Source organism: Trachypithecus francoisi, unplaced genomic scaffold, assembly GCF_009764315.1.
Source record: "Trachypithecus francoisi isolate TF-2019V2 unplaced genomic scaffold, Tfra_2.0 Lachesis_group1, whole genome shotgun sequence".
NCBI classification, from domain to species: domain Eukaryota; kingdom Metazoa; phylum Chordata; class Mammalia; order Primates; family Cercopithecidae; genus Trachypithecus; species Trachypithecus francoisi.
In genome coordinates, this window is record NW_022681454.1 from 135,035,544 (window position 1) to 135,062,528 (window position 26,985).

The following is a 26,985-nucleotide window of genomic DNA, read 5'->3' on the forward strand; positions in this document are numbered from 1 at the left end:
CATATGGTGTATATATGGTATATATGGTATATATACCACATTTATATGTAATATATGGTATATACATACACCACATTTATATATTATATATACCATATATATACACATATATATATACACACTAGAATACTATTCATCCAATAAAAATGAAATCATCAGTTATTTGAAGCCACATATATTAACCTGGAGGACATTATATTAAAAGAAGTAAGCCATGCACAGAAAGACAAATATTGTATGTTTTCACTCATGTGTGAGCTAAAGAAAGTTGACCCTATGGAGGTAGAGAGTAAAATGATGGTTACCTACGTTAGAAAGTATAAGGAGAAAGTAATGAAGATAAGTTGGTTATTGAAAACAAAAATACAGTTAGATAAAATATGTTCTAGTGTTCAGTGGCATAGTAAAGTGACCATAGTTATCAAAAACATAGTATATTTTAAATTAGCTAAAAGAGAAAATTTGGAATATTCTCAATACAAAACAAGATACATGTTTGAGTTGATGAGTATTCCAATTATCCTGATGTGATCATTACACATCATATGCATGCACCAAGATAACACAGATATCCCATAAAGATATTTTATGGATCAAGAATGCATAACAGAGATAAAAAATGCATATGAGGTTTGACACTAAAAGTTTGGAGCAAGCTTCAAAATGGTGTAATTTTTCACATTTCTTTCAAAAGCTCTGAAGAAAAATAATTGCTTGGAATATTGAATTCTAGAAAACACTATTCTAGAAAACACTATGTGAATAACATTTACCTTGCTCTAATAAAGTATATAACAATAATAGTAGTAATGACAACCAATTATATAGAAATTAAAAAATGACAATTACTAATCTAAGCACTTTATGCATATTAATCAGCAACACAACCCAGTGAAGTATGTGCTATTACTATTTCCATTTTTGAGATAAGAGAATTTCTTTGCAACAGAAAAAAAAAAAAAGAAAAAAGCACTGAATCAATACATCACCATCACTGTTCCTTAGTATCTGTGTGCACTAAATCATGGACCTTATCAGTGGTGTGCAACTAAGGCCCTTCATTTAAAGAAGAGAAGGAGACAATCCTTAATTGGAACACTAGTCTAGTGGAATACATCAGAAATTTGGGTTGAGGTAATAATGGTGTAAGTAGCTTAAAGATATGCTTAATATTCACAATAGTATTACTGTACATGTGTCAAACAAAAATCATGCTTAAACTGTTAAATAATATTAAAGATAATATGAATTATATCTACACCACTGATGTATCATATAATAAATGTTATGTTATAGGTCTTGTCTGCAACCCTACAATTTGCCATTTGCTTATAAAAAATATTCTCATGTTAAATTCTAGTAATTGATGTCTTTAAAATGTCTTTAGACTTAACAGACAGTCACAAACCATAATAATTTATTTCCCATAAAAGAAATTCAATAAATATTTTATATTATATCCAGTAAGAACTGTCTTTTCTCTACGCTGCTGCTTATGTACAAGCTATTCTCAAAAACTAAAAAGACAGGCCAACTTATTTATCTCTGTAATCAATGGGTTTACAGTCATAAGGTAGTTTGCCATTTCCAAGTAATGCTTAGAAAGAACTAGCTCTTGGGAAATATGTGTTCTCGACCTACAATTCCAGTTATAAATATGACAATACTAGCATAAATTGGTCATATTTCTTAATAAAATAGACTTTCACATGTTTAAATTACATATTGATTTGCATAGCAGTTGAATCAGATACCAATTGCTGGCTTGTGTGTTCTAAACTCTGACATTCCTGGTACTTGGCCAGATATAATCAGTTTACCATTTCCCAAGACTCCAGGTTCCAGAATTTCTTAGTCTATCTTAGTGTGAATTGTCAATCCTTAGGCATATTCTTTGATGTCCAGGCTATTTCATACTGATGCACCTTTGTACTTGTTCTTTTTCCTAGAAATCAGTGTGTGTTTGTTTGTGTTTGTGTGTGTTTCTCCTCTCTGTCTCTCTCTTTCTCTCTCTCCCCACCGCCCACCCCATACCCCTCTTCTCTCTCACTTATATTTACATAAGGAACACCTACTCATCATTTGAGACACTATTATAAACAACATCTCTCTAGATACACTTAAGTATTTCCTTCTTTCCTTTATTCCAAATTAGATAAATAATCTATTTTGGTACCAATCACACTGTTACATTTATTTGTTTACACATTTGACTCATTGACTAGTCAACAAAATACTTCAAGACAAGTCTTACGCATCATGAAAGCTGTTCCCAGCACAGTGACTGGAACATAGCAGATGTTCAATAAAGTAAAATGAATTAAATAACTTTATAATTTAGTCTACATTTTATCCTATACTATAGTTCCTAAATTTTCCCTCTTTTGCCCATGAATTATTTTTCCCTGTAGAACATCCAATGTTTATGAACAAATTATAAGAATAATTCATTTTTCTCTAAGTTAGTTCATTTTGAAAATATGACATAAATCACCATCAAATCATCCACTTATCAAATTGCTACCTGGAAAGAAAGAGTAAAACTTATCCAGCTCCCCAAATTTGTAAGTTCCTATACATTCTGCAGGTATTTCTAGGTTTTTGTAAGTAATCATCCAGTAATTACACTACTCACTTTAATTCTATAGTTATGAAAAAAGATTACATGAATTGTTAGAAATAATTAACTTTTTGAGTTCAAGCTATCCTGTGGGTAATTGAGAGTCCATATTAAGTTACATGTAGGCATTTATATGGGATAGGCTACCTAAAATATAACTTTATTCTTTCCTATGTTCAGGTTAAAAGACAACTTAGTATTGAAAGTAGACTATATAATTAAGCTATTTGTATATAATTATAATATATAATTATGTATATAATTTATGATAAAGTCAAATAAATCTTATCTAAGAATTATAGTGATGATGATGATGATGATAACATTGACTAGCCCACACTGAATTCCTTCTTCAAGTCTGCTTTTCAAACTATGTAATCTTAAATTTTATCCTTCATAAAAATTTCAGGGTACATCTGGCTACTTACTTTTCAGGGTTTTCCACTTCTTCAGTAACAAAGTTGAGGTAAAACCTAAAAATAGATAAATAAATTATAAACTATTAATAGATTTTACCATTTTCCAAAGTCTCAAATTTTAAATATTTAACATTGAACACAGAATTATGAAAACTATAACAATACTTATAGTAAGATGAAAATATCTAACAACTAAATACTCCCATAAAACATTTTTCTATTTAGCCATATTTGTGGAGTTTTTATCACGTGTCAGAAATAGGCAAGTGGTAAGCCCATAGTCTCAAGGAGCTCATAGTTCATAGAATCTCCCACAGAATAGTGTGATACAGTGCAGATCCAATACTGGAGCAAGCACATGGGAGCCAGAGGGCAGGTCTAGCCCAACCTGGTAGGTCAAAGGAGGTTTTCTAGAGGAGGCATCACCCAACTTAAGCCTTTAAGAATTGCTTTATCTTACCCTAGTTAGGTGGTGTGAGGCCATTCCAGACTGAGAATAGCACACAAGCACAAAAGTGTGGCAGAGGGGTTAGGCAGAGGAAAATGAGCACCCGTTTAGTATTCTGCAGTACAAGTGTGACAGAGGGATTACTATAGAAAGAGTCAAACATATGAAGGCAAAGACTTTTCTACCTTTTCGTTTTATATGCTTAGAAAATGTTTGCGAAATAAAAAAATCACTTATTCAATATAATCTTCTGTTATCTTATTATTATTAAAAGTAACCTTTTATATAGGTATGCAGGAGCACAGATTCATAGGTACAAATTCTCTAAAATCTAAAATCAAGTGGCTGGAATATTAGTTCATCAGCTCTTAACATACTTTAAGTATCTCTCCAGCTAAAACAAAGATGAAGAAACCTGTAGTCAGGCCTCTGAGCACAAGGCAAGCCATCACATCCTCTGTGACTTGCACGCATACGCCCAGATGGCCTGAAGTAACTGAAGAACCACAAAAGAAGTGAAAATGTCCTGCCCCGCCTTAACCGATGACATTCCACCACAAGAGAAGTGAAAATGGCCGGTCCTTGCCTTAAGTGATGACATTACCTTGTGAAAGTCCTTTTCCTGGCTCATTCTGGCTCAAAAAGCTCCCCCACTGAGCACCTTGTGACTCCCGCTCCTGCCCGCCAGAGAACAACCCGCCTTTGACTGTAATTTTCCTTTACCTACCCAAATCCTATAAAATGGCCCCACCCCTATCTCCCTTCGCTGACTCACTTTTCGGACTCAGCCCGCCTGTACCCAGGTGATCGAAAGCTTTATTGCTCACACAAAGCCTGTTTGGTGGTCTCTTCACACAGAGGCATATGACACCTGTCTTGCTCCATCTTTATAAAACCATCTAAATTCACAAGTAGTCAGTTGATGTTCAAGGTTAAAGTGTCTACAATTTTAAGGACTGTTTTAAGTAGAAACAATTGAGGAGCTGACAGAACTGTAGCAAAACGGTGATCTAAAAAGTCAGCAGCCAAAGATTTTTTTAATGACTAGAAAATAAGTTTCTATAAATAGAGATTATAGTTACACCACGAAAGCAAGTGACAATCAGTACTTAGATCTGGAATATGCACTCTAAGAGGGGTTTGATGTGTTTGCCATAAGCCTGAGGCAATGGGAAGTAGCGGAAGAGAAAAGAAAAAAAACACAGGCACCCCAAAAAACAAACACCACCACCAATGAAAAATCACAACACCAAGAAATATTTCTAGGCTTCTCAGGTCAAAAATAGCCAGTTCCTTCCTAATAGTTGTTTTAGAAAGTAGTATTTTCCAACAATGTTAAAGCAAGAAAGAAAATATTTATGAAAAATAGAACAAAATTTCATATGTTTGCCATAGCTCCAGGGAGTAGAGAAAAGGAAAGGGCTTGGAGCAGGGTGGTGGGTAGGAAGGAGAAAGCTTCTTGTTTTAGTCCAAACATTCACACATCCTGTGGGAAATCCACCTTTACGTTCTAGTCTCCAGGAATGAGTCCATGATATTCTCTTTGGTTTACAACACTTTAAGGCCTCTAGAGAATGCTCATAAGATCTATTGTTCCATCTTTTCCATGATTGTGCATAAAAGGTACTGCAATGCTAGCAAAGCATTCTAATACCCAACTATGTGAATTATTTTTAAAAAGAGCTTCTTCTTTAGATTAGATTTGACACAATAGTACAAAATAATCCTAGCAAGTGCTTTAGAAAGACTAAATCCATTGAGGATAGGATTTAAAAGGAAGAGAAAAAGACACTGAAAGCGATTTTCTATCATACAATTGAAAAAAAAGAAAACCCTACCAAGCAATGTTTAGCTTTGGATAAGGATATGGGACTGAGTTCCCCAGGGCCACAAGGGGGACTGGCAGATGTATTTCTCTGAATGCAGACCTTGGCAATGTTATTAACATTGTTCTGACCCAACTGTGTGACCTGAGTTAATGATTTCTTTTCCCCTACTCAAGTTTCTGTGAAGTAGCTTTATCATCCTAGAAGATTCTGCATTCCTCAGAGACAAAAGCCTCCTCTATTCATATCCCCACACTGCGCTTGGTGGTATCTTTTTCCGTGCTAGCAGAGCAAGGTCTCCAGGACAACAATGGTCTTGCTGCTTTTACTTACAAGCTAACAGGCTGGGCGGTAAGCTCTGATGACAATAGTTGTTTTGCTTCTGACTTACTCATTTTCAATGCCCTCACCTTTTTTAGGGGGGCGTCAAACTTGTCACAGCAGGAGCATAGGGAGTGGAGAGTCATTGACAGTTCCCCACTGATAATTCTACAACCCAGTCTTGTAATTACATCTTGAAAGCAAGGGAAAGGTCAGAAAGGCAGGGATCACATTTGGCAAGTAAATAAATGCCCCTCTCTTTAGAATTATTTTAGGCTCCATTTTGTTTCATTAACATCAAGATAATAACTTTTCCTCTAGAACTCCACACCAACAGACTATATTTTTTCTAAACACAGCTTCCTTTTTCTGAGACTGATGACCATAGATTAACAGCCAGATTATTTCTACGTCTTCACAAAGCAGCATTCAGGTAGCACAACAACCTGTTATAGAAACACAGTTACTTATCTGTCCCCTACATAAGCCACTTGTATCAGATAACATTCCATTTTAAATCCTGGACTTATTTTCCAATACTGTGATTGAACCCTCAAGGAACCAAAGAAATCAATGGTTTCTTGGTCTTTCATATAAGGAGTAGACATGAGGATTATATGGGTAAAAGTATTAAAAAAGGTTCACGTAAATCCCTTTTACCTTGTAATCAGAGTAACATTTTGGGGTCAGCATCAATAAAGTTAAATATTAATACGATAATTCAAAATGAAAAGGGTCTTCATCCATGGAGAAATTCATTGGCCCTCAAAAGCCTACATAAGCGGAGAAATTTTGCTCTACATAAAGCAAGTGACCTGAATTTTTAGTTCTGGCTATTAGAAAAGTAAGGAGGGCAAAAGAATATTTTAAGATTGCATGGGAACAGATCTATGGTACTCGCAGGGAAAAGAAATTTCATTCAACAGAATTAATCAAATCTCCCTTGTGACCATCTTCACATTCCACACTCGTGATTGCATCTTGCCCGGCTCCCAACACTTGGCTGTAGCTGAAAGCTTTCTCTACCTCCCTGCTTTGCTCTGGTGTCTCCCAGTGACCCTCCCAGTAGCTTGGCTTCAGCCCCAGGGCACAGAGCTCTGATCCACGCTGAATAGCCATAGAACAGTTGATTCTGCTTTAACCCTGTGATCACGCTCAGTTCTTTTGATGTCTAGCACCACATTGAGCTTCAGAAAAAAGCAAAAAGACTTCAAAAATACTGAGTGATTCTAAACTAACGCTTACATATAATGGTTATAAAAATATTCTGGGAATATACAAATATTTTACACTGATTTCCTTAGAGCTATAATCTTCTAACAATCTTCAAACGTATTTTGCCTCAAAGGCCATGTTAAGATTTTAAGTTCCCATACTCCCTAATTATCCTCTAATACTATATTTTCATAATTCAATGAGATTAATAGGGTAAACACTCCATTCATTTTGAAATATATCTATGTTCCACGCATTGGCTAGAAGGTAAGATCTTAAAAACTAAAGAAACAAAAGGAATTATAATTGTGTTGGAAATGCATTCATATAATTTTTGAGCTAGTATAGTTTCCTAATATTACATCATTCTCACAGCTAAAGCTGTATAACAATGAGATTTATAGAAAATTTTAAAATAAATATTGCCATAATTTACCCCAAAACAATGAAATTTAATCTTACTATAATGATTTTGATAATTAAATAATACCTTGTAGGTTTTCTTGCAACTATCATCTAAACTAAATCTTACAAGGTCAATAAAATTTACTGAAGAAAAAGTCCCACTCTTATCCATGATTACTGGTTTTCAAGTATCTGAACAAACAAGGTACAAATACAAAGTTTTAATGCCTTAACTAGAAAGGTAGGTATCACAGGTGGACATACATCAAAGGAAATATATCTGTGGCATCATGATTTTACTCATCTTTATTTTTTAAATTTTCAGATGTTGGGGAAATTTTAAGGAACATGTAAGGTCCTTTTAAATGTAGACTGTCTAGCAGAGTTTACTGCATTATCTTGGTTTCTCCTTCTCTGCCTTTAGATTACCATTACCTTCTGGGAATGTCATACTTATTTCTACATCTGAGTTACTTCTCTCATGAGAAGCTGGAAAAAAAAATCAATTAATCACTATCTGTAAATACCCTTGAAGCTTTAGTTGAAAGGCCTTTTGACAAGCGAAGTATTATTCTCTAGTACCTTACGGCACTATTATGTCCTTACTGGTACATACTTATAAGTAATTTTTATTGGATCTTAAGACCCAGCATTTGTTTGTTTTTTATGACATCAGGTTAAATCTAGTAGTCATCTTGACTGGAAACCTGTTATGTTTGTGTTGTCATGTGCAAAGTAATTGGCCTGGTGGAGGGGACAATACCTTATTGCTATTATGTGGATTATGCCTATTCACATTTGCCTGGCACCTTGGTTGGCACTTAATCTGAGTGCATAATGGGATTAATGAACTACATAAACCACCAGATCTGGAGCTATCGACTTACCAGCCAGCATATGCGTACATTCCATAATAAAAAGCCAGTGGCAACCGCATAATACTTGAATCTCTTCCTGAAAAGGCGTCTTTAAAGTTCTGTGTTTGACCTGTAATTAGAATAGACTGATTTTAGGATTTTTCCAAGAATTGGTTCTTATTCACTCTTAACCAGAAACATGGGGGTGTGGAGAACCATACTGTTTTAAGACTAGATTTCTTACTCTCTGTTGATTACCATCTCTATCAATGCTGTACCCATTCTACAGAAGGGGTTCCAAAAGTATATTGATCATTAACACTATTTCACATTTCTCTTTTAATAAATGTATAACAAAGATGAAAACGTCATTGAAAAACAATCCTCTGTTTGAGGATGCCTCTGTTGTGACCATAAAAGAAGACTAAAGCGTTTTCTGTAAATTATAATCTTTACGAATACAATAGAATTCTTAAAAATGAAGATAATGTTTTGCTTGGCAAAAAAATATGCAGAGGTATCCAAGGTTCTACCCTTAATGAGGAGATGGAAATAAATCCCAGGACTCCTTTCCTACACAATTTACCTTTCTGCTTTCTGTTTATCCCACGTTGTTCCTTAGAGGCCTACCTCCTAGAACAGAAGTTGGAAAACCCTGAGGACCATGTCTGCCAACCCAAACTGCAAGGCTTTTTTTTTTTCCTTTTTTTTTTCTTTTTTTATTATACTTTAAGTTCTAGGGTACATGTGCACAACGTACAGGTTTGTTACATATGCATACATGTGCCATGTTGGTGTGCTGCACCCATCAACTCGTCAGCACCCATCAACTTGTCAGCACCTATCAACTCGTCATTTACATCAGGTATAACTCCCAATGCCATCCTTCCCCCCTACCCCCTCCCTTTTTTTTTTTTTTGAGATGGAGTCTCACTCTGTGGCCCAGGCTGGAATGCAGTGGCACGATCTCGGCTCACTGCAACCTCCACCTCTCGGGTTCAAACGATTCTCCAGCCTCAGCCTCCTGAGTAGCTGGGATTACAGGTGTGCGCCACCATGCCCAACTAATTTTTGTATTTTTAGTAGAGATGGGGTTTCACCATGTTGGTCAGGCTTGTCTAGAACTCCTGATCTACTGATCTGCCCGCCTCCGCCTCCCAAAGTGCTAGGTTTACAGGCGTGAGTCACCGCGTCCGGCCACAAACCTTTCTTGCAGATAAAGCTTTCTTTATATATAAGTTAAAAATGCCTATTCATGAAGTACTGCCCATTCATGAAGTATTGCCTGATTTCAGCCTATAATAGCAGAGTTGAGACCATACAGCTTGAAAAATTGAAAAAATATTTACCATCTTTTCCTTTACAGAAAAAGTCCACTCACCCTATGACCCTGTCCTAGAGAATGACATGTTTTTTTCCTAGAAATATTGAAAAGATATTATAATGAATTCTAAAATAAATAGGTTTCAATAAATTTTGCAGCAATATGTAAATTGAACACTTTTATTCATCACTTTTTTCTCTATTTTGTGAATCACAATGGAAGTTTTTCTTTTCTATCTTTTGAATAGTTTTAAAAGTTAGAAATTCAGATTCACTTTAGTCAGTCAATATTCAAACTTAAGAGGAAAAAATGTTTCTACTACCCAAAGAAAATATCAAATGAGATTATCCAAATGGGAAGTGAGACTTTGTTTTAAAATAAAACTTCATGTAAATAAACATAAGAGGGACAGAGGGTGGATGATATGTATGAGGCACTCTCTCTTCCAAGTCAAATATCAGTTTTTCCTGCATTCATTGCCCAGGCACAACATATATATAAATATAATATGTGTGAGTATGAAGACCAAAAATGAAGAATGTTGAGTTATATACTAAACAATTTTTCCGTCAAAGTAAATGATTCCCAAACATAGCTCACTTTTTAAATGATACGATAAATTCAGAAATGCCCATTTTACTAAGACATCGTTGTGTCCTTCCAGAAGAAAAATATAAGTAGTGGAATTAAGAGAAAAGTATCTGTTGAATATTCTTTTATCATAATCTGTGGTCTCTTTGGCATAAAGGCACAATATTTCTAAGAGTACAGCACCAAAAAATCAATAAGAAAAGCCAAATTCTGTAAAGACTGGGTCACAAGCACAGATCTTCAAAAGTGCCATTTTGAGAATATTATGAAAGAGAGGTATTTTGTTTCTAGAATTCAGGAATATTTTGGCTATATAACAGAGGTCTCATGAAGATTAAAGTCAATATTCAAAGGAAAGTTCAACAAACCCTCATAAGTGAATACATTACATACAACTACTTTCAGGATATGATTAGAATAGAAATAAAAGCACAATCTGTATTAACAAAGTCTCTTACTAGAGTTTCAGATTAATGTGAAAAATGTGTGATCATGTGAGAGATAAAGAAAGTCACAATTTTATAGTAATTGAGCAAATATATCTGCTAACAATGGTCTCTAAAATGTTAAAATTTACATTAAATGTGGTAATATTCTCAGGGAATTTCTCTGTTGAGTGAGATCTCTGAATAAGCCTGTCACATTAAGCATTGATATCATAATTATTGATTAAAGTATCTCTGTATTGTAGCCACCAAAAAAAACTCAAGATATATCATGACCTCTGCTCTCAAGGAGTTTGTAATACAGTAACATTTGAGCAACCAAACCCTTCCTCATATACATCTATAAATACCCGGTAAAAACTGAATATAGTCTATAATGCTACCTATAGTATCTTACATTACACCAAAAAGAAAAAGAAAGAAAATATATCTTAGTTTCAAGTGAGAGCATATAATCTTTTGGAATCTAAACTAGTATTAAAGAACAGCCAATGACCCAGAGATTCTGCACTTTTCAAATACTGAAGAAACTCCTTACAGAAGACTGAAGAGTTAGCTCAGAAAAATAAAGCACTAACAAAACAGATTATTGTGCCTACATTCCTAATAAATAAGATAGAAGTGAGCAGGCTAGCTCTGTGGAGGCCAAGCTGTATTAGACGAGCAAGCTCCTGTATTAGAAGAGAAGCTCCTGTCTTCTCTTCAGAGCAAGCTCTAATGGTCAAAATCTACATTGTGTTTATTCTGCGTTGGCTGTGGTTGCCGGATTTCATAAAAACATTTCTGCCAGCAGAACTCTAAAATCTCCCGTTAGGCTTATTAAATGGGCAACAACAGCTCCCTTTCCCAGCTCCAGAATAGCTGATCTTTCAGTGTTTGTCATTGTTTAATGCTTCTACCAACAGTGATGATTTTACCAAAAGTTGGCATTTCCTTTTGCCTGGTGCAATTCTTCTGCAACATCATTAAATTTCTCTATAAATTCCCTTTCTTGGAACAGACAACATCAATGTAAACATTAAATACTTAACATGCCCAAGTTATGTCATTCCTTTACAATTTCTTCTCACTTTCTTACTTCCTGCTATATTCCTGTTGCCAATTAAATAACACATGTGAATCTCTGTCCTTCAACAATTTCCACTGAATTCAAGCAACTGCATGTGCCTTCTTTCCTAAAACAACGAAAACTCTAAATATCACCTCTCAACTTCTTTTTTTAAATTAAATGTTAAACTCTATAAAGCAAGTAATCACAGAAATGCAAATTTTATATTAAAAATAATGTAACAATAAAAATTAAGTTTTTACAACTATTTTATTGTGATATAATTTTGCTGTTTAGGAATGCTGTTCTGACATTGACTCCTCTTTTGAGGATACCATTCTCAATTTAAAAGGAATAATAACCAGAAAGTCAAAGAATTATTGATCATCTTTTATTATTTTCCAGATACCTTTTTCTCTTTAATTTTTATTACTGTTATTAGACAATTTTAAAGTAAAAAAAAAAAAGACATATTTATCTGTAATTAAAACTAAACAGCAGTTTTTTTTTTCTACTTTGAGTTTTCACTTCAAACCATTACACCTAGAAAATTCACTGATGGCCTTATTTTGTTGCTTGGCCCAGTCTTAATCCTCTTTCTGCCATTCAACTGTAAAAACCAACTCACTCACAATGTAGCAGCCTTTCAAATCAATTAGATGACAATATAGACTTTAAGTTCCACATGCGGAGACTAATTAAGGATTCTGCTAGTACAAGTAAAAGTTAGTGTTAAAAAAGACCAAAAGCAGATAAGTATTTCAAAAAGCATTTACTTTAGTCCATACCTTTAATTAGCTGCATAACTCCAGGGACTATAATTATCAGAATTGCTGTGAGCTTGCAAAAGGTTAAGAAAATCTGGATCCGGGCGCTCCAGCTGACACTCATGCTATTTAGGACCATCACTACAGCTGCAAACAAATAGATGACGTTACAAAAGGTGAATCCTCAATGGCACAAAGACATTTTAGGTCCTTGTTACTCAAAGGGCAATCTATGAGGCAGCCGTGTTGACATTACTGTTTTAGAAATGCAGAATCCCAGGCCCTTCCCCAGACCTAATGAATACAAATCTACATTTCAACAGGTTCTCCAGCTGGTTTCTATACACATTAAAGTTTGAGAAATGTGGATAAAACCTCTGGACAATAAGAATTCTTGTTCTTTGTATGTAAGAGTGGGCATATATTGTAGTACTCTAACAATCCTATAAAAATGTCTTCTAACCAAACCCTCATTCAATCAGATGGCTGAATTTGACTCTCTAGCTTGATGTGGCAACTCTTTTCTGTCTCCATGATGGTATGCCTGCCACTGTGGATCACACTCAAGAAGGGGCAAGACATGTAGAAGTTGGCTCAGATCTTATTTTTCATTCTCAGGACTAGCTTCAGGCAGCAGTTTTCTTTTGGTTTTCTTCTTTCTAATTAGCATGTCAAGGGACAACTTTCAACCTACTGTACAAGAATCGTTTTTCAAGATATGTTTTAGGGCTTGAGCACAATATTCTAAGTGATGAGTGCAAAAGACTAACCAGTCTAGGATGCACATTAGGTTCAAGCCTGCAGAATTTTTCATTCTTACTGATGCTATCCACAATTTCCCAAGCAGCAATAACTATCCACCTTCGACACCTTGTGGACCATGAAAACCTCAAGGATAGAGCAAGGGTTATTCATTGCTGTATTGCTAGTATCCAGCTCCATGCCTGGCCCAGGTAGTTTAATACATTTTTGTTGAATGAATGAACTGGGTCCTCAGTCAGAAAATCTAAGGCACAAGGGGAATGGTGATGCTCTAAGACCTTTCTCCCCTACTCTGCTGGGACGACTGAGGTTATTCTAGACAGTGGATTTCAACTCTATACCCTTTCCACAACCTTATGGTCAGTTTTAACAACCCAAAACACTACTTTATTCCGGACATTTACAGTTATTAACTATAACCTTTATATTTATAAAGGTATATTCTCCCTAAACAGATATTAAAAATGTAAAGATATTTCTCAAAGAAAGAAACAAAACTCCTACAGAATTCTTATTATTCAAATTGCAATTGGAAGTTTTCTTATGTATAGCAATGAGTCCTCCTCACAGTTTTCATTGCCTGATATAGTTACTAGCTCACTTCAGAATTTAACAATCAATGCAAATGTTAACAACACATAATCTTTAAAGGCAAAAAAATGGAAATAGCCTAAACCTCCTAAGGAAGGCTAATTAAGGTATATCATTTTAATAGGTTATATGCAGCCACTTAAAATTATGAGGCAGTTAAATATTTATTATAAGAAAGGATATTCATGATATATTACTGATCAATACAGCAAGTTAGAGAGATGGATGAAAAGAGGAAGGAAAGAGGAAAGGAAGGAAGGGAGGAAGAGAGGGAGGGAGGGAGGAAGGAAGGAAGGAAGGAAGGAAAGAAGGAAGGAAGGAAGGAAGGAGAAATAGAAAGATCTGGAAACATATTTACCAAAACATCAACAGCAGGTGTTTATAGGAATACGAAATAATTTTCAGTTTTTTAAAATTTATTTTTAGGAATAGTTTAATAAATTTTATAATGAACATATACCTTTTTGGTGACTATAGTTTCAAATACTGAATTGTATATTTGAAATATAGTTAAATGTTCTCACCAAAAAACAAAACAAAAAAAGAGGGGTAACTAAATGATATGATAGATGTGTTAACTCACTTGATTGTGATAATCATTTCAATATATATATATAAATAAAATCATTACATTGTACACCTTAAAAATTACAATTTTATTTGTTATATGTACCTCAATAAAGCTGAAAATTTTAAAAAGTAAATGAAGCAATAAAATAGATTTTGTTTTTGGAAAAAACTCCAAGATGGGAAAAATAAGGGACCAGAAGATCTCATACAAAGTGAAACAGGTGGTTATTAACGAAGAAATATTTCAAAAGAGTAATTATGAGAATGATCAAAAAGGCCAAACCCCTGAATAAGCTACAGGGGCATCTAAGGGGGCATATTTCATCTGTGTTGGAAGTTGAAAACATGAAGGAATAGACAGGTCTGTCGTCAATCACAAAGTGCATTATTTTATCAGAGGAATCACAAAAATAAAATTATTTTTGTCTCCCCAATATAAGCACTTATATATGGAAAATGTTAGTGTAACTCTGCTCCCTACTCCATCATCCAGTGGTTCCTTTCCTTTTCTACGCAAATGACTGTGTGATGAATCATTATACGATAATGACTATTGTTTTAATTAAGGAGATTCAACGTTGGTGTAAAAGTGACAAAACTGTCTCATGTGGCCACCAGCAACAAAAGGGCAGTGTTTTCTTTCAAATAGGGCTCCTAAAACCCAAAGCACTCTGTATTTATGAAAGTTCTTTCCGCAGTAGAAAAGAACTGTTATATAGAGAGAAAGAGAGAAAAAGAAAGGAGAGGAAAGGAGAAAGATAAAAAGAAAACGAGGCAGGCAAGGAAGAAGGAAGGAGAGAGAGTGAGGCATTCTTATTTTTGGAACAACTAGCCATCTATATGTTTGAAAATAAGAAAGAGGTTTTGTTACTTTCATAAAGAGTATAAGTACCTAATGCCTATTGAAATATTAAAAAAAAAAAAAAAAACCCTGGGTATTTGGGATTTTAAAAAACACTTTGTAAAGTTTTCTTAGGCAAATGGAAGACATAATTCAACAGATACTATGAATTGATCATCTCATCCTGCTTTCCTCTCAGATAGCTTAACAAAAATTCTCATTAAGATGCTAGTACACTGCTAGTGGGAATGTAAATTACTATAGCCACTATAGAAAACAGTATGGAAGTGCCTTAAACAACTAAAAATAAATCTGTCATATGATCCAGCAATCCCATTGTTGGGTACTTGATTGTGGTGATAGTTTCACAAGGGAATACATACATCACACTTTATCAAACTGTACATTTAAAGCATGTATGGCTTATTGTATGTCAATTACACCTCAATAAAATTTTTAAGAAAAAAAAAGATGACTTTTTTTCAAAGGGTTCTCAAAGCCCTGCTTTATCTGAGCATCCAGACATTGTACTCATTATTTGGTACACCAAATTCCAGCTGAGATGCACCTGTACTACCCTGAAGGCACAGCTTAACAAGTAACAAGGCAGCCAGTGAGAGGCACAGTGAAGCTTCTCCAGTGGCTATAACTGCTGTTTCATCATGTGTCTTTACAGTGAAATTTATGTCTATGTATGTTGCTTATCCAACAATATTGAAAAGGGATTTGGGATTCACTAAACGCAAGAGCTTTCTGAGTTTCTGAAACAAATAATATATACTTTTAAAAAATACTACCTGCCCACACTGCAATAATGAAAGAAATCTGAGCCAGTTCTCTGGTCCTAGTTTTACTTCCTTTGAATAACAATTCGTTAATTTCACACATGAGGAAATAATTATATCAGTTTGGGCATTTTTTGTGTGCTTGCCTTAAATTTTACCAAAATAAAAATATAGTGACATATAGTTTTTATTTACTTATTTATGATGCAGTTTCCTAAGAACTGAAATGTGGCAATGGAAGCTATGTCTATAAATCCTGGAGATAAGAAATACATATTTGAAGGAAGCTATATTTGAAGAGGATGTTTAGGGGAATGTTAAGGACTAAAGCTGTGATTTAAGGACTGGCAAGTATCTCTTTCTGCACTGTGTAATTCAAGTCTATCTTTGGGTTTTGAAGAGTGAGATTACAGAGTCTAGATATATTGGGTTTTCTCCCAGGTTCAGGTTCTTCTTGGCTTCTGAATTCTAAGTACTTTGTGCTAAACTGATAAAATATATGGATACTGTGTAAGTATGTTACATGTTGAGATAAAGTGAGTTGTTTCACTGCTGTTTTGTAATGGCTGCCTGGATTCCTTTTATCTTTTTATTAGCATTCGTCTCCTGGATGCATTAATTTTAGAGAAGATATGTAGCAACAAACACTTTAAAAAGCAGAGTGACAGTTTATATCTAGGATCTCACTATTGGGAATAAAAATGTTAAGTGATATATAAATATAAACTATTATTTCATGGCAGACATTCTACAAAGACTTTACATGAATAATGTTATTTAATCTTCATATCTCTATGACATAGTCATTTTATCAGCCTTATTTTTCAGATGAGCAGCTGAGACTCAAGATATTATTTAACTTGCTTATGTTTGCATAGGTAGTAACAGTGAAGGTGAGTCTGGAGCCCAGGTAATCTAACTCTGGAGCCCACACTTTTAATTAGTTCCCAGGTAACAATGAGGAAGTAGTTCAAAAGACATACATGATTCCATTAGTGTACCTAGTTCTTTTAAACTCGCGATAACTCTTTCTCTCTGCAAAATTTCATATTTATGTTAGCTGTGATTTCAGGACCCTTTGTTTCCACATTTTACTTGTCATCCTCTGAAAGTATATGATAGTTGTTCTGCAGTATTTTTATATTTTAATACTACGTATATTTACCTAAGGATTGGTTGTGTTGGTAATTTACTTATGGTAGAAAAGAAGTAGGTATAGCCAGACTTCAAAGATGTAAACAGAGCCACTTCATATGCTATATTTGAAGTGCTAACACAGAAATAGTCCTAGATTTTCTTTTATGTAATTTAATGGTGCCAGGAAAATATAGATTTCAAAAAGAATATAAAGTAATACATTTGTAGAACCGGCTAACTTTTTTCACAATACAATCACAAATGTTATTTTGTTTGTTCCTCCCAATTACTTTCAAAAGTTTGAGAATTAGGATGGGGCTCTTAACTCATCTTTATTTTATATAGATAAAATAAACTAGCAAGGAAATTGGCATTCAACAATTGATGGTGTTAGGGACGGATCTGGGACTAGATCTCATATCTTAAGGAGAATATTTTTATTATAATATTCTGACATTCAAGTGTATCATTATAAAGGGTTCAATTTCAGGAAAACAGAACAGATAAATATTTTAAATATTGAGCACACTTCAATGCTTATTGAATCTATAAAAGCAGTGAAAATTCATGAACTTCTACAGAAGGTGAAGAAAGTAATTACAGGTCGGGTGCGGTGGCTCACGCCTCTAATGCTAGCACTTTGCGAGGCCAAGGCGGGCGGATCATGACGTCGGGAGATCAAGACCATTCTGGCTAACATGGTAAAACTCCGTCTCTACTAAAAATGCAAAAAAATTAGCCGGGCGTGGTGGCGGGCGCCTGTGGTCCCAGCTACTCAGGAGGCTGAGGCAGGAGAATGGCGTGAACCCGGGAGGAGGAGCTTGCAGTGAGCCAAGATCATGCCACTGCACTCCAACCTGGGCAACAGAGGGAGACTCTGTCTCAAAAAAAAAAAAAAGAAAGAGGCCGGGCGCGGTGGCTCAAGCCTGTAATCCCAGCACTTTGGGAGGCCGAGACGGGCGGATCACGAGGTCAGGAGATCGAGACCATCCTGGCTAATACGGTGAAACCCCGTCTCTACTAAAAATACAAAAACTAGCTGGGCGAGGTGGCGGGCGCCTGTAGTCCCAGCTACTGGGGAGGCTGAGGCAGGAGAATGGCGTAAACCCGGGAGGCGGAGCTTGCAGTGAGCTGAGATCTGGCCACTGCACTCCAGTCCGGGCGACAGAGCGAGACTCTGCCTCAAAAAAAAAAAAAAAAAAAGAAAGAAAGAAAGAAAGAAGAAAGAAAAGAAAGGAAGGAAGGAAGAAAGAAAAAGAAAGAAAGAAAGAAAGAGAAAGAAAGAAAGAAAGAAGAAAGAAAAAGAAATTACAATATTGGGCTATAAGAGAGCAGCCAAATGTGAATCTATAAGATTTTCCATCTAAACTTCTATGCACCTGACATGCTTATTGGAATGGATAAAATTTGTATAAGCAAAAGCTTTTTTATCTTCATTAAATTTGACAGAAATGAAATATAGTACTTAAAAAAATGGGGGTGAATTAGTATTTACTTAACCCCCCACCCTTATCCTATTATCATCTCTCAAATGGTTGCCTAACATTTCACAAAATTTGAAATTCTTTTTTTCCATGATGTAGCAAGACCCTTCAGGTTTGCCCTTTTTCTATGCTTAACTAGAGATTTCAAATGACCACAAACTGTTTCCTTCCCCAAAGTTCACAGGGAAGCAATTCATGCAATTAAACTCTATTTTCTACATCTTAGTAACCTTCCACCCCAACAGGTAGAAAATCACCTAGACTCACTTTGAAGAAAGCAGGATGTGAGAGATTTGCCCCTAGATAAATTTCTCCTTCTCTCTCTCCATCTCTACCCCCTGTTGCTCCACTAAAGCTAAATTTTTCTTAAAGACAGTTTGACTTTCCCAATTAGGGCATTGATTTACATTACCTACCACTGAGTCATAAGGATATCCAGTTTTCTTTTTAATTGTTGCTGATTATGGAAACACATTTCTTTCTCAGAATTTCAAGCTTGCAAAAGGAACATCAAAATTTAAAAATGAATATAGTAACTTGTGGCAAAAATAGAAGGAAACGTCTGGGTTCATCTAAGATTTATTCAGGCTCCTTGTTAACTATTCCGTCACCAATGTCTACTACAGAGGTTTTGTAAATCCCAACATAGTTATCCTTTCCTAGAACTGTTTTAAAGTTTAGTTTGAGCAGTTTTCATTTAATCCTCTGAAATACTAATTTTCCCTTTAAAATGTTTAATTAAATTGGGATAAACAAGAAGAGAGTTATCTAGACTTATAAAAACATAAATATAGCATTATTATTAATGTAATTTTAACTCCAAAGTGAGTAAAGTTTGTGGATTTATAAATGTTTACATGCAATCTACTTAGTCTTCTGGTTATGGCTTTTAATTGATAACTATTATTATTAATTTACAGAGCTCTCAAAATGCTACCCCTTCTCTTCTCTTTCTTAAATATAATAACTCTGATATGATTCTGCCTCAGTCATTTGAGGGATAAGAAAATGATGAATATAACAATGGCTGTTAGTCCAATCCCTTAGTGGAACAGTGGACTTATCAAGAACTTTCTATAGACAAGGCACTCCATTAATGGTCTTAAAAGTCTGACTTTGATCATGTGTTTCGTGGGAAGATGGATGGAGCTAGAGGTCATTATCCTTAGCAAACTAACACAGGAACAGAAAACCAAATGCTGCATGTTTTCATGTACAAAATGGAGCTAAATTATGACAACTCATGAACACAAAGGGTAACAACAGCCACTGGGCCTACTTGAGGGTGTCTGGAAGGAGGGAGAGAATCAGAAAAAAATAACTTGAGTACTAGGTTTAGAACCTGGGTGACGAGACAATCTGTACCACAAACCCCCATGACATGAGTTTACCTATGTAACAAACTGCACATGTGCCCCTGAACTCAAAATAAAAGCTAAAGAAAGGAAAAAGAAAATATAATGAAAAAGAATGTGACCTAAACAAAAAATCTGGCTTAGTTTCATCTTCCTTCAGCCATTCAAGATATTAATAAATTATTTTTTCACAGGCATTTTCCTAATAAATAAAATTGGGGCTTAAATAGGTTTAAAAATTAACACAAGATCATAAAACTAACAATTGTAATACCAAGTTTCAATTCCAGGTTGTTTGCCTCCGAAGCCTAAACTGTAACCACTATGCTAAAATGGTTCAACCCACAAAAACTTAGACTGCTAGATCTGAACATAATATGAAGCGAACTCTATTTCATTTTTATCATTTTCCCACTGCCTGGAAATATATTGAAGATATCTAATCCTCCAAGTTCAACAAGTAAACAGACTATAGACTTTTCTGCTGGAGAAAAAAATTCTTAGACTTCTCAGAAAATCAAGTCAACAAATACTTATTGAGCACCAACAACATGCTAGGAGCTAAATGAGGGGCTGGAAATACAGCAATGAATAGGTCTCTCGTCTCATGGAACTTCAAATGATGCTTTACTAAAAGTATAAATAGCTACCATTTTTATTGTGTTCTTAATAAATTAAATAAAATAATGTCTTTGCTGCAAGTAACATGGATGGAACTGGAAGTCACTATTTTAAGTGGAATTAGAGAAAAAGAAAGTCAAATACCATATGTTCTCACTTATAAGTGGGAGCTAAATAATGTATACACATAGACATAGAGTGTGAAATAATAGACATTGGAGACTCAGAGAGATGAGAGGGTAGGAGGAGGATGAGGGATGAAAATTACCTAATTTCTACAATGTACACTATTTGGGTGGTGGTTACACTAAAAGCCCAGACTCCACCACTACACAATATATCCATGTAACACAACTGCATTGTACCCACTAAATCTATTTTTTAAATTTTAATTAAAAAAATAAATGAATTACAGGCAATAGGTAAATTACAGGCAATATCTCAATTTGGAGACCATAAAGAAATCCAGTTGGAAAACACTATTAATAATCAATCTTGAAAGAAAACTCTTTTTATGATCAACAACAGGCAGCTAACATTATAACACTGGGAGTGACAGCTACTAACACTACAAAATGTATAAACACAACTTACACACCCACTACATAAATAACTAACTACGTAACTCCACAAATACACATGAGATATAATTCAATATATAGCTAATTTCCAATTCAAATAATCTCTAAAATAATTGGGGTTTCCTCTTTAAAAGTCTTGTTCATGTATAATCGACTTAATATTTTACTAGTGAGGTGATTTTTACTATTTAAAAAGATTAGCCATCCTATCTATTGACCAAATACAAAATTGGCATGGAATACAATATTGGATGTCACTCCAAATCCTTCCAGCGGAAATTTGGAACTGTAAGCAAGAAGAACATGATGTGAGAGGCAACCCCACAATGCAAAAAGTCTAAAGACACTTTGTATTCAATCGTTTTTGTGTTGTTTTTTCCTTTTTTACATGTATAGCTATAATACTCACTTATGCCCACAGCTGTAATGAGCTTGATTGCAAGTTCAGGGATTTCACATTGAATAAAAAATGGTTCCAGAATGTAGCGTCCAAATGCCAGGGATATCACAGCAGTAGCTGCAGGGCTAAAAAAAATGTATATATTTAGATTAACCACAGGGGGGGAAAATAGCATTTTTATTAAATTTAATTTCATTAAATTTTTCTGCCTTGAGTGTATTTAGCATATGGAACATGTTAAATATGAAAGTCTATAGTTTTCAGAATTCCATACTTGATTAGGTTGTCATAGACACTCCAAATGAAATATTTCCTATAACATTGGTGGCTAGTTTTTAAACTTCACATATTCTTGGGAACAAGGGTAAGTACTACCAACTTTTCTCCTGCTCTCCCATATTTGACTTTTCCTTCAAAATCCGGCTTATTACATGAGATCTTGACAGAGCTAGGCTTACAGGAAGCCATCTTCTTTCTCAAAAAGTCAGTAAATAAACTTCAGCCATATTATGAATTACTTAATGCCGTACAGATCTAATGTGTCAAGGCATAGTCTAAAGAATGAACACAACACTCAACCTAAAAAATAGTATTAAGTATTCCCTGGAAATACATACCTAAATACTTGATGTTGTTTTACTCTTATTTTTTCTGTACAGACAAAAACTCAAAGTCAAGTGATTATTCTTACTCCTATAGTAACAATCAGATATAAAGTATAAATTTAAAAATAATATATTCATTATAATCTTATACAAGTAAGCAAATATAAATGGGACAAGAATATGAAATAAATTCAAGTATATAGAAATATAGGTAATACATCTTTCTATTTAATTCTTCAAATATTTTTATGAGAAAATTGCACAGACCTTTTCATTTTAGATGTATGTATATATGAACACATATTTTTTCCATAAACATGCAAGTCTGTGCAATTATCTAATTTATTTTCTTTTTTTTTTTTTTTTTTCTGAAATGGAGTCTCACTCTGTTGCCTAGACTGGAGTGTAGTGGCATGATCTCAGCTCACTGTAACCTCCACCTCCCATGTTCAAGCAATTCTCCTGCCTCAGCCTCCTGAGTAGCTGGGATTACAGGCACATGCCACCATGCCTGGCTAATTTTTTGTATTTTTAGTAGAGACGGGGTCTCACCATATTAGTCAGGCTGGTCTTGAACTCCTGACATGGTGATCCACCTGCCTCAGCCTCCCAAAGTGCTGGGATTACAGCCATGAGCACCGCGCCCGGTGGCAATTATCTAATTTCTTATGTCAAACTTCCTTTTTAGCTTCTCTTTCTTCTCGTGGTCACCCGACATTCATGCCTGATCCATAGATTATCAGAAAACCAACCACCAATACATGTTCTCAACTGTGGCTGGCTGATACTGGAGAGCAGCATAAGGTTTCTGATTTTCTTCTTTTCCTAGACACCCTCTCATCTTCCCCAAACAAAACTGTTTATCCTATTCTCCATCTTTTATACAATTTTTGATGTATAATTTAAAATTTGATCATGTCATTTTAGTGCTTTCAAAATATGTTCAGGATATGCAAAACTCCTTCACATTGCATTGAAGGCTCCATCTGGTCTAAGCTCTCCTTACTTCTTCAGTTAGCTTCCTCCCACTAGAAGGATACGAATCTTCTCTGCCTGCAGCCTCTGCAACTCATTGGCTATGCTATATACTTCAGATCTTGGTTCAATTTGCCTTTGCCAGGGAAAGCTTCTCCAACCTCTGACTGGGCCAGGTCTCTTGGAGTATATTCATACTGAAGTTCTTGGCCTGTCTTCCACAGTGCTTATCACAGTAGCAATTTTATATTTACCTATGTGATTTCTCAGTTGATAATGATTTCCTCCCACTTGACTCTGAGCTCTAAGGGTACAAAATCGTATCTATCTTAACCACAATTTTATCTCCAGTGTTTAGCACAGTGTCTAACATATAGTAGAAACCCAATATATATTAAATATATAGTGAACACGCAAATTCGGTTTAATGACCCCTGCTGTGTACGGATAGGTAATATTTTTCTCCTTGAAATCTGTGTTTTACAGATTATTTCTGGCAATACTAACTTAATCTAAAGGTATAATTTTAATGTGAAGTACTTAGGAACTATGGGTATTAGTAAAAGAAGAGAAATGTTTAAATACTTAGATGTCTTGTCCCTCCTCATGATATTTGTTATTCTACCTATTTAAAAGGCCAACTCAGCAAAATCAGTATGTTATGACAAAGAGATATATAAGCATATTTTAGAAGCTTCTAGAATACAAAGGTACTTTCCTCTGTCCACAGACACACACACACACACATACACACAGAGAAAAGTAGTTTTTTGTTGTTTTTTTAAATTAAAGTAACAAGTGATTATCAGCTACCTGGGAGCAGAAATCATGACTGATTTCACTTTAGATCTCTTTTTATTGTCATTTACCATTCAGTAGCAGTTTGTGGAATAAATAAATTAACAGATGAATATTTTATCTGTGCTACCGTAAGATATAAGCTATATTTATATGGAATGATCGTGTTCATCATAATGCCAAGCAATGAGCCAAAGTTACACACTAATACATGGTTGAAGATGGAGTCAAGTCCAACTGTATAAGCTCCAAAGCCCACAAGTCTGACAGGTCAGCAGTCTAAATAAGGAGTACATGCATTTGAATGCTGAGTATGTTGTACACAATATATTGTAACTTTAAACTTTCAATTACTTATTCAAAAATAATTTAATATATGCCGAGAAAAGGGCACTGACCTAAGTGCTATACAGGTTACAAAAAGATCTTATCTTTCTATGCTTGAAAGGTTGGCAGTTTTAAAAGGGAAACAAAATATAGACACCTAAAATATTAAGGAAGAATAGAAGGTATCATGTTCAATGTCAAATGTGAAGCAGAGAGAGCAGTTTCAGAAGAATTTAGAGATGAAAGAAATAACAAATTAGAATAAACAGGAAATTAATTATGAGAAAGAAAGGATATAAGATGACCTTTGAAGAGCAGATAAGATTGAGATAACCAAAAAGGAACAGAAAGTACGTTCCTGATACAGGAATTTTAGAAAAGGAAAAAAATATTTATTATTATATCATTATAACAATTTTAAATAATGCAGAGTTGTTTAAAATGAAAAAGACTTCATGAAGTATATACTACTTTGAAGATCTTTTTTCTGTTAAAAAAAAAAAAAAGACTTCTAACACTGTAAAACCCATGATTAGTGTTAAGTCAGTACTAACTAGCACTTTTGGCACTTAGCCATAAAAGCTCACATGAGCTCTAAATCATGTATGTTTGGTAAGTTTGATAAGAGCAAGTTTCCCTAGTAACATCCATTAAATTCTGTAATCAGAATGTCCACATCACATTTTATAGAAGTAGTTAGCCTTAAGAAACTTTGATACTCTGAAATGCTCATATGACATCATAAGCTTCCCACAAAGTTGAAGGAAATTTGCTATTCAGAGTGACTTGGCACTATTCAGTTTGATTTTAAACTAAGACAAGCAGGAATGTAAACACACCGTTACAACAATAAAATCAAAAAAGGCTTTTGGAACTGTAGTTCCTGATTTGTTTAACATAAGGAAATGAGTCATTTGACTCTGTCATGCAAACTCTGTTTTTTATAAAGTATAAGACTTGGTGACCAATTAAGTTGTCAGGCACAGAAGTATCTTCGTCACAATGACTAAGTAAAGTTAAATGCCTTAGTGATATAATCTACAATAAGATAAAATTCCAATTCCTAGTATAATATTTAATTTGTCTAGTTGGTCAAAAGGTATCCAGGTGAATTTTCATGTTCATATTCTTTCAAGTAATCATCTTTCTCCTAGAAGTGTCAAAGAGGATAGCTGAGGGTTAAAGAAAGGTAGATACTTTTAATAGTTTGACGTTGCTGGTGAACTGCTTGTCAGTGACAAAATTGCATTAAAAATATCTTAATCCAGAAAGGTATTTTATCACAGGCTCTATATTCTGAGGTAGACATGTTTACACGTAGTCACATGACATGCATATGTTTAACCAGTTAAAAATAATCAAGGTGATTCATAAGAATGAATTGGTTTATTTTTTCTTAATTCTTTTTACTATGTTCTTACCGTATTATGAGCAGTTCCACCCAGACTCGTACAAAAGCTGGTAATGGACCAAAGACTTCCAAAATATATGTGTAATGACCTCCGGATTTCTTTATACTTGTTCCCAATTCAGCATAAGACAAGGCTCCTGTGAAATATTTGTCACAAAATGGTACCAATTTAACACATTTTCAAGACACCTAGCATTAAAATGGATACAATAATGTTTATATGCTGCCTGAGATGTAACTACCTCCTTTGGTCTGAATGGCATCCTTATTCAAGACAAATAACCATCATCTAATTGCTAAGACCCGCCAAGTTCCTTTTCTAACATCCTCACAGTTGAGATTTAGTTCACTCTATTTGAACACTATAATTTTACTTGAAATGACAAAGACACATGTCTACAACAATATCATGTGTTCCAGAATTTTGAGCTGAAAACCTGGAAATAGGGGAAAAGGAGAAGAGAGATGTCAATAATATTGACCTGAGAGATGTCAATAATATTGACCTGTTTTTAGAAGAACACAACCTCACACCAAGACAAGGCTAAATTAGTCCAAATGTTTGAGTTAGCTTTTAACTTTTTTTGAATTATTTTTTGAGAACCCTTTTAATAAATTATGTTTCCGTGGAAAATCAAAATAAATAAGCTGTATCCACTCTTTAGAAAACTATGGACTCTATGCCTTGCAAGATTTCATTTAATTTGTAGGATATATTTTGTCAACAAAATGAATTCTGACCCCTTCTGTTTCTATAAAAGGCTATCTTGAATGTTTTTTGAAGTGTACACTCTGGGTTTTTTGTTTTTTTTTTTTTGAGATGGAGTTTCTCGTCACCCAGGCTCGAGTGCAATAGTGCCTTCAGCTCACTGCAACCTCCGCCTCCCAGGTTCAAGCAGTTCTCCTGCCTCAGGGTCCCGAGTAGCTGGGATTACAGGTGGCCACCACCACGCCCAGCTAATTTTCGTTCTTTTAGTAAAGACGGGGTTTCACCATGTTGGCCAGGCTGGTCTTGAACTCCTGACCTCAGAAGATCCATCCACCTCGGCCTCCCAAAGTGCTGGGATTACAGGCATGAGCCCTTGTGCCCAGCCAGAATATACTTTTTTTTTTTTTTTGAGACAGAATCTCACTCTCTCCCCAAGGCTAGAGTGCAGTGGCATAATCTCTGCTCACTGCAACCTCTACCTCCAGGGTTCAAGCTATTCTCCTGCCTCAGCCTCCCGAGTAGTTGGGATTACAGGCACCTGCCAGCACGCCTGGCTAATTTTTTGTATTTTTAGTAGACACCAGGTTTCTCCATGTTGGCCGGGCTGGTCTCGAACTCCCAACCTCAGGTGATCTGCTCGCCTCGGCCTCCCAAAGTGCTGGGATTACAGGCGTGAGCCACTGAACCCGGCCCAGAATATACTTTTTAAAATGAGGTGCTATAATTTATATTTGTGTACTTCAGAT

At 34.9% G+C, this 26,985-nt stretch overlaps 1 protein-coding gene across 1 annotated transcript in view; it reads right to left on the minus strand.

The window, feature by feature from the left end:
- The window catches only part of SLC7A11 (solute carrier family 7 member 11), a 79,851-nt gene that overhangs the window by 48,219 nt on the left and 4,647 nt on the right, over positions 1–26,985 (minus strand). Inside the window, exons 2-6 of the mRNA XM_033215280.1 lie at positions 25,541–25,667; positions 21,424–21,539; positions 12,309–12,434; positions 8,142–8,241; positions 3,049–3,093 (exon numbers count right to left, since the gene is read on the minus strand). Of these exons, the coding sequence (XP_033071171.1) occupies positions 3,049–3,093; positions 8,142–8,241; positions 12,309–12,434; positions 21,424–21,539; positions 25,541–25,667 (514 nt within the window). The remainder of the gene's footprint in view (positions 1–3,048; positions 3,094–8,141; positions 8,242–12,308; positions 12,435–21,423; positions 21,540–25,540; positions 25,668–26,985) is intronic.